The sequence below is a fragment of the Telmatherina bonti genome, assembly GCF_933228915.1.
Source record: "Telmatherina bonti genome assembly, chromosome: 5".
NCBI lineage: Eukaryota > Metazoa > Chordata > Actinopteri > Atheriniformes > Telmatherinidae > Telmatherina > Telmatherina bonti.
The window spans coordinates 21,289,689-21,298,583 of NC_136623.1; the positions used below are offsets into that span (position 1 = coordinate 21,289,689).

At 37.9% G+C, this 8,895-nt stretch overlaps 2 protein-coding genes across 2 annotated transcripts; one reads left to right on the forward strand and one right to left on the reverse strand.

Annotated features, from left to right (window-relative positions):
• Nucleotides 1–46: 46 nt before the first annotated feature.
• LOC306755599 (putative transmembrane protein 244) lies at nt 47–1,647 on the forward strand (the record flags this gene model as incomplete). Its single annotated transcript, XM_079240040.1, has 6 exons — nt 47–109; nt 463–548; nt 1,043–1,116; nt 1,212–1,337; nt 1,425–1,469; nt 1,553–1,647. The coding sequence occupies exons 1-6, from the start codon at nt 77–79 to the stop codon at nt 1,645–1,647; spliced, it is 459 nt and encodes a 152-aa protein (XP_079096166.1). The 5' UTR covers nt 47–76.
• A 397-nt stretch (nt 1,648–2,044) lies between these two features.
• Nucleotides 2,045–5,631, reverse strand: sgk2b (serum/glucocorticoid regulated kinase 2b). The gene is made up of 12 exons (XM_079240276.1): nt 5,437–5,631; nt 5,041–5,116; nt 4,881–4,950; nt 4,741–4,766; nt 4,289–4,346; nt 4,104–4,187; nt 3,809–3,940; nt 3,498–3,610; nt 2,974–3,193; nt 2,725–2,880; nt 2,553–2,642; nt 2,045–2,456 (listed from the first exon to the last, which is right to left on the reverse strand). Exons 1-12 carry the CDS (start codon nt 5,501–5,503, stop codon nt 2,304–2,306), a joined length of 1,245 nt encoding a protein of 414 aa, XP_079096402.1. The 5' UTR covers nt 5,504–5,631; the 3' UTR covers nt 2,045–2,303.
• Between the last annotated feature and the right edge of the window lie 3,264 nt (nt 5,632–8,895).

Consider the following 8,895-nt stretch of genomic DNA (forward strand, 5'->3'; position numbering starts at 1 on the left):
AGGAGGATTAACGGGCTCGTGCAGCTTGCGCCTGTAAGCGTTATTTTACAATGTAACACTAAGTACAAAGCATGAGATGGCATTCAAAGGCAACACGGTCGATTCAAAGGTAAGAAGACGAAATACATTCTTATATGGTGTAATTCGTCTAAAATCATGTTACGGCATCTCTGGTAACTGAATCTGTCCGCAACAACAGTGGGAAAGGTGGGCATGAATAACAGCTAATGAATTAGATACGACAGTGGTCAGTCTAATACTATTAAATAATTCTCACTTTTTTCTCTATAAATAGTCCCTATTGCTTTTGGAAAAAATGGCCTGTCTCCCTGTTTACAACATCCCTTCCAATGTCGCCTGATACAGCCTAAATGCCCACCCTCGGGTCGGTGTTAGGAGGAAGATATGTTGTATTGACAGGTGCCATGCCGTAAATAATAACCCTTTCTCTGCTATCCGCAGACCGTCCTGCTCAATCTACTGTTGTGTCTGGTCATATTTTACTCTCTTTTCTACATGATTGGGAGTGTGTGCTTTGGTGCCTTCAGGTGAGAACCCTCATACGCATGCGCTGATTCACAGGAGTCCTACAAGCAAAGTACACTTTGTGCAGGGGTCTCAAACTGCGGTCCTCGAGTGCCTCTGTCCTGCAGGTCGTGTTGTTTCCATGCTCCAGCACACCTGATTAAAATCAAATGAAGTCAACAGCTAATTGGCAAACTCAAGGAAATGTTAAAAAAAAAAAAACAAAAAGGACCTGAAAAACAAAAACCTGCATGACAGCGGCCCCCGAGTTTGACAAGTGTAATAAAGGGTTCATTTTTCCAGATTAAGTATATATACATATACATATATTATACTTAGTCTGAAAAAATGAACATATATAAAACCTAATGTGTCAGCAGTTTGTACATTAATCTTCTTTTCATGACTATTTCTATAACTTCACCCACATCCAGGGATTCAAGATCATTTCACCTCATAGAAGGTATAGCTTATACAATCAGTCACACATTAACAATTAATATGCTTCCTCATTCAGACTGGATCAGTTTGATGGACTGATACCATTTGACTTTAAGACTGAACCTGCTGAATCCAACTCCAAATACCTGGGTGAGCTAATAGGATACATCCAATTTTATAACTAGCCATGAGTGCCAGTTTACATGCCAGATAACATATTTTCTCAAATTATCAATCTTCCCCAGTGAATCTCTTGTCCTTGGAGCTCACCTACTTTTGTAGTGGCCTTTTGTTTGCTGCAGTGGTGAGGAGGCAGGTTTGGGACTATGCCCTCACTGTGACTCTTCTGCATGTAATCATCACTAGCTCAGGTGAGCAGAAACCCAACAGTGAGTTTATCAATGTACACTTCAACGTTGTTTACATGTTCAATGACATGTTTTGTTTTCATGTGACAGTGATGTTAGAGTTTCCCATGGTGTGGCAGTGGTGGCTGGCTTTAGGTAATTCCAAGATCTGTCACATTTTACACTGTGGTCCAGTCTTTTTCAGTCCTATTCATTATTTTGTTTCTTTTTTTTCATAGGTAGCGGCTTATTTCTGATGATCTGCAATGGTCAGCTAATCGCGTACTTCATGTGCCAAAGTGAGCAGAGCTATGCAGCCTTCAGCCTCTACTGACACACTCTTTAAAAACTGTTTCCAAACAATCTTGGGAAGTGAGGTAGAAAGGATCAGAGCAGATGCTCTCATCTGTAAAACACCCATTAGATTCTCTGCAGCGATGGGCTTTTTCTGTTAGTCCCTAAAAAAAGACTCACCATCAAAAATAAAGCCAGAGCCAGATGCAGTTTGTGTTTACGGTTTGCCAGTAGACTGACTTTGTGTGTTGTAAGTAAATACCACAAAGAGATAATGTGTATTTTGTTTGCAATGTGCAACGCTTCCATTACTATGGCAGTCACTGAAGTATTGTCAGTAGCTTTGTAAGATGTATTATCTAAAAGCAAAACGGGAGTTGTGCAATACACAATTTAGATTTTAAAATAAATTGCAAAGCATTAAAATAAAAGCTTATAAGTATTTATTGTTTCTTGGAATACATGAATATTATATTGAAATCATGACTGGACTGTCCTGTATAATGAACTGACACTAACGTAGCAGTTATAATTTACAAATATATAATAAATTAATCAAGCGCAACCAATGAAACATGTCATAAACTGCTACGTCATTGTTTGAATGTTTTGCCCAAGTGCTTAAAAATACATTGAATAAAACATAACACAAAAATAAATGTTTGAACAAGCCTTCTCTAAGAGGATTTGATACTGTTAAGGAACTGCCATGCAATCTGCTGGGTTCATGAAGGAGAAGCCAGGGAAGGCCTCGCTGGCTACTGCTGTCTGGCACCTCTCATTCACACAGCTAGGAACAGGTTGTAGCGTGAACTCCGGATCAATGTAGCTGATATCACAGGGACCAGACTGGCAAGGGAGAAGAGAAAACACACATTTGAGGTAAACTATGCTTTCAGTTAAAAATCATAAAATACACTGGATTGATTTCTTATTAATTCATACCACGTTTGGGATGAATGGGGGTTTTACTTTCCTTGCCACAAGGTCATCCCAGTTGATGAAAGTGAAAAAGGGATGTTCCTGCAGTTCTTCCTGAAAACAAACCAAAGTTAACCTTTACATGGTTATGTGTTTTTATATTTGCTGCTGGTGTCCCTTTTGAGAGTGCACTTACAATGTCACGGCTCTCCCCTAAACGCTTGGAGATATCTCTCTCTAACAGGCCCTCTAAGAGTGAGCAAGCACCTCCAGACAAACTGCTGGGCAGCTGCAGATGAGCGTGAAGAATGTTCTCAAACATCTCGGCTTTACTGTGATTGTAAAAAGGAGGCTGGGTGGGAGACAGAACAGAGGAGGTGGTGTAACATACAAAAGAGGAAGGTCAGGTGATGAAAAGGAAAACAATCACTCCACCTACACTCACCAGTCCACAGAGCATTTCAAAAAGCACAACACCGAGTCCCCACCAGTCTACCGCTGGGCTATACGGATGGCCTTGTAGCACCTCTGGAGCAAGATATTCTGGAGTGCCACAGAAAGTGTGCATAATCTCACCAATGGCCACACCCTCTTTACAAAGACCAAAGTCTGTTAGCATCACATGGCCCTCACTGTCCAGCAGGATATTTTCTGGTTTAAGGTCTCTGCACAGAAAAACATGGGACAATCAGTCTTGTTTTATGCAAAAATGTATATCAACTTCTCTTTTCTGTAGTATTTGGGGTTTTTTTTAAGCTTTTGGTGGTTTAACATCTTTATTTTTAATGCAGCATTGGAGGACATGGTTGCTTTCAGTACAACACACATGCATGAATAAATTAAGTAAGCAGAACATGTTTAAATTAATCATGAACAAAGAAAGTAAGCAAGGAGAGGGACAAGAAACACTTGAAGAGTGGTTTTATAGTGGGCTGTCTAATTATGTGTAGCTGTGTGTCACTTACAAACCTGTAAACAATGTTAAGAGAATGGAGGTAGCCCAACGCTGCGGCCATTTCTGCGCAGTAGAAAGCAGCTCTAGGCTCTGGAAATGACCCCTGCCTCTGGAGATGGTAGAAAAGCTTAAAGAGAGAGAGAGAAAAAAATAATTTCCTTAACATAAAGCTCTTAAATCTGTTGACTTTTTCAGTTTTAGTCATAAAGGGATTAAAAAGAACACACAGTCTTAAATGATTTGACAATCTTCATTTTTTTTTAAATAAATTTTGTCATTTCCCTTCATGAAGATATAAGGTGGTTTTAAATTTAATTTCACATACCTCTCCTCCATTAACATAGTCCAGGACAAAGTAAAGAGTATTTGGTGTCTGGAAAGAGAAATGGAGCCCCACTAGGAATGGATGTTGTAGTCCCTTTACCAACACACTCCTCTCAACCATCACATGCCTCTCCTGCAGTCACAGAACCAACAGATACGGTTAGACTATAGTCAGACAGACAGACAGACAGACAGACAGATAGATAGATAGATAGATAGATAGATAGATAGATAGATAGATAGATAGATAGATAGATAGATAGATAGATAGATAGATAGATAGATGATAGATAGACCTCTCTTCTTTTGATAATCATCTGCTTCTGTAGAACTTTAACTGCATAGTAGTTGCCTTGTTTCCTATGTCGTGCGAGCAGCACCTGCAACAGATTTTTATTTGTGATTTCTCAGCAATACACTTAAAGGAACAAAAATTACAAAGAAAAAAAAAATCATATATTTAGAAAAAACAAAAACTCACCTTTCCAAAACTTCCTGTCCCTATAACTTTGAGGTAGTCAAAGTCTGACGGTTTCATCCTATTTAACAAAACAGCAGAGTGCAGTAATAAGTAATAATTGATTTAATATTACAGCACTTATGAGTATTATTGCATATCTGCGTATGAGTTTATCAATGTTAATATGGAATAATTAAAAAACTTTAGGAATGAAATGTTGTGGCCACACATTATTGTAAACGAACCCTGCATGTTTGATAAATATCCCTGTAATAAATAATAAACTCTGAGACCAATGTCGTAACCTGTAAAGTGGGATCGCAAAGTTAGGAACCAATTAGGGGGACCCTCCCATGGACCTTGTAAGCCAGTGCTTCTCAAAAGACTGCTACAGAAAGAAAGGGTTGCTCTGTAATGTGAAGCAAAACTTTTCTTCTGAAATAGTTGTGGGTGTCAGTGGTAAAATTACTTACTGTGCGGCTTCGCTGTTCACTGAGTTCTAAGAACAGAAAAGGAAATTGAGATGGGTAAGACAGCTAGAAAGTCAGATACAGTTTACTCTCCTGTCAACACGCAGCAGTTTATTTAAAAAAAATACTTTGCCTGAACTTACCAAGGTAGCTTTTCCCCCTTTTGCCCGCTTCAGCTTGCTTTGACGCTGCAGGAGTTTCTGAGAGTCCAGGCTTCAGGTCAAATACAGTACATGTGGATTTTACGTTTGTTTAATTGGATTTTTAAAAAAGTAAATGAATTGGGGTTTTTTCTGAACTTACTGTTGGCAGAGTTGTTGACTGGAAACAAGTTTGTGAATGAAGTCACTAAATCCCACTTTCTTCCCTTTGAGGAGAGCTGCAAGGCAGACAGGGGGGGGTACATTACATAAGCCTCTAACTCCAACAGTTGTGTTAAATTATATATGAATCAGTGGGTCAATGGCAGGACTTTAATGTGTCATCAAACCTCTCACCCTGAAACTAATCCAACCGTTTTCGATGTATCAATTTTCTGATTTTGTTTTTAATGTTTGAAGAAAGCAAAAATAGTTTAATCATTTTAATATGTACAACTTTGGAGATATTTTTTTCCCTTTAGTTTACCTCCACCTTTTAACTTAGTTAAAGATATTTAAACGTATAACTGCGGTTTATTTCTGCCACTTTCCTCCTTACCTGATAGGAATGTCACAAGTCCTCTCATTTTGGAGTAAGTCATCGGCCGTTCCTGATTAATCGTCATCTGGATGAAGTCTGACAAATGGCAGCATCCGACAAATGAAACGCAAAAGAGAACTGGGAAAGTGGCTGGCTACAGAATGACACTGTCCGCAGCAGAGCAGCCCCACTCCTCTCTAACTTCTCCTGTCCTGCTGCTCACTTTAACACAGTTGACGCAAGAGACGTGACACCGCCAAAGTTGCGTTCAAGTTTCCTCGGATATTTCAGTTTAATACTACGCGCGCACATAAAAAGTGCAAAACAGCCTTTATTTTTAGATCTTCATAATTATCACGACAAAGGTGTTGCTCAAACAAGGTGTTTTCTAAAGCTCTAATCGAGTCTTTTCATGGCAACACTAGCATTGTTATTTGATGCCATGACATATTTTGCAAGCATTTAAAGTATCTACGCACCTGAAAGCAGCTTGCCTGGTTGGAAACGCGCCACAAGAACTGGAGCTTTCCAGCTGAGACGGCGATGTCCCTAAACCACATGGATGATGAAGATGTGTGACAAGATTATACAGTTTCTTTCTTTCTTTTTATAAGCTACTTTATGTAAATTGATTAGGACTACACGGGCCAGTATGTCAATAAATGGGAGGCCACACTGGAGTGGAACGTTTTGAGTTCTTTGTAAATAAGTGTTAGACCAGCAACATGACAAATAACAGCAATTTATGCAGTTATTTAAAGTATAAAGCAGTTTAACAGATTCGTGTCAGTTTGGTTGCCACAAAAATCTAAGTGTATGTTCAATTTTTATCTATTTATTTAGACCAGATATGTTGGTCACAGTTTCCTTCCTTAGCCAAGTATAGCTTTGGGTCATGAGTCATGGAAACTGTACTACATATTTGCACTCTTGATACTACACCAAACATTTGTCATCTTGTACTGTAGCTGAGGATTGACAGGGCCTTTCCACACCCTTACTGACCCAGTTTTAGTTTAATACATCTAATCCATGACTTATAGTTTAAAACTGTATGATATAAGATCTGGCCACTTTTTTCACTCTCGTTTGAACAGTTTCGATGAAGTTTTAGCATCAATATGCCACCTAAAAGGAATTTGTTTAATTATTTTAACCATTTGCTCAAAAGTAGGTTCTGCAAAGCAACTTCTTAAAAGATACAAAACATCAGAAGGTATTTTTCCAGTTACACCACACCGGTGAACAAAATGTGCTTACCACACAGTTGTCATTTTATTGCATGCTGTGTTTTACATTTGATCCGGTTATGCATGGATCTTTTTTGCTATTTGAAAAGTTAAAAAATCTAACTTTTTAATGAAGGGAACACAGTCAATGCACCCACAATTCAGTTTGTCCAATGCGTAGTGAGACATGGTGAGAGACTAATTAATCCTACTCAAACACATTACTCATCATATTTCTTGTGAAAATCTCTAAGAAATTTGGTCCACCTCCCAGCACATTATTCCTTTCAGAGTAAGTGACTATATTAGCATCTAAAAGTCAGAAAAACTTAAAAAGTTCTGGAGCCCATGTTTGGTTTGTTTGTTTGTTCTGGGATACTTTTATAACATGATGGAGCAACATGGCAATAAAAAGAAAGATGAACTGCCTGTCTGTAGATATTATTGATTCTTTCTAAGGTAAAATAACTAAAGTAATAGTTTTTTTCAATAGTGTTTGTCTTTATACAACCTCAACACATATGCCAAACTCACATGACCAAGCGTCTGATGGAGATTTATGCTGCATAATCAAACTTTGACACCAATGTGTTATTACATAATGAACAGAAAGAGAAGGAGGAAGAGTCAGACTGCTGGTGGTAAACAAATTCTTGAGTAGTACAGAGAGTAGTAGAAACATCTGAGGAATTTGAAAGCAGAACATACAGAAATAAACAGAGTGACACTTGACAGAGGAATAAATTTTTTTTTAAATTCCACAAGTTTGCTTGAGGCACTGTTTGAAATTTGAAATTAATTGTAGTGCAGTAGGAATGCAAGTTGAGATTAGAGCGAGAGGGTATGAATCAGACGGGACATAAAGTGCAGATACTGAAATAACATCGGGTTTGTCCCTGTGTCTCTGGGGTCTAAATTTGGAGCTCCAGAGTTCAGGGCATACAGGGTATGAGGTGTCTTGGTTACTGCTGCAGAAAGCTGATCCTCTGACAGCCACACGGGGAGGTTCCTGTCTCTCATAGTACTGTTGTCTATGACAGAGGAAACCAGAAAGAAGAAACCTCCCCTCTATCTCCTTCATAAACCAGTCTTTACTGGTCTGGCTGACCACCTTTGGTGTTAAATCTGTTGTCCCATCTCTCCAACTGCTTGGGAACTGGCCTGAGCTGGTTTTACACCTCAGGATGTGACAACAGATGTAGAGCACAAGTTTTTATGTATTAAATAATTACTGTATTTCAACTGATAAATGTATATTTCTAAAAACAAAAATATTTAAAATATTAATAATGTTATTAAGCATCTTTTGAACATCACAGTTTGGCTCATTTTTGCCGAATTCTCTATCAAAATTACCTTCAGTTCAAAGATTAAAGTCAATCCGACGTGCTCTATTTCTAATTAATTTCTTGAAAAATATTTTTTTCTAAACGGCTGGGTTTCAAGCTTGTTTTTAAACTATTTAATAGCTTGAAGGTTTTTTGATTGTATTAGTTTTCGTACATATACAAACTAATTTGCATCAGATAAAATTCATGTATTGGCCTTTAACTGAAAATATAACAATAACACATAGGGCACTGCCACAAACATGGATAAGGAATATAGCTGGACAGTTGACTTGATCTTTTCTTATGCTTTAGTTGGAACTTGAGGATCGTCGACCTGCTGTAAAAGTTTTCCTATTTCAATATAATGGAGTAAACACTTGTGAAATTCATATCCGTTTTGTGATGCTAAATCATTTATTACAATAGATTGCAACAAAACTTGTCCAAATTGACGAGTTTTGTTGCTCATTATTAGCCATCAAAAATAATAGACAAAGGTTGGGGAAGAAATTGCAGTTGCGTTTAATGTCTTAAAAAGAAGCCTTATATTAACCTTGTCCATGCAGCATTGGCTTCACTGGGTTCTGAAGCATCTGAAATGGACAATAACACAGTGGAAACCATTACTAGTTAAACCAGTGAATATTTCACATATCTTTTGGATTAAACCATCTACTATCATCAGCAACAGGTCCAAATCCAGCTTAGCTAGTGACTTTAGTCCATTATTTACATTTATGTAATGGCAGCATTAATGCAATAAAAATATTGTGATTTTAGAGCAACATAATATATTGGCAGTTCAGTATCCTTACCTTATTGCTCCTAAGGCAAGGCTTTTTGCCATGAGGCTATATTCTTGTAATGTCTTTGTTTGACATCTTTTTCCTCAAAATGACATCTTTTCCAGAAGCCTG

Bases quoted from the DNA above. Each gene is read 5' to 3' on its own strand.
- sgk2b (XM_079240276.1), bottom strand. From the start codon at position 5,503: ATGACGATTAATCAGGAACGGCCGATGACTTACTCCAAAATGAGAGGA. The intron at 3,941-4,103 runs GTCTATCTATCA...CTGTGACTGCAG, and splicing joins TGATTATCAAAAGAAGAGAG to GAGAGGCATGTGATGGTTGA. The intron at 2,881-2,973 runs GTGAGTGTAGGT...TCTCCCACCCAG, and splicing joins TTGAAATGCTCTGTGGACTG to CCTCCTTTTTACAATCACAG.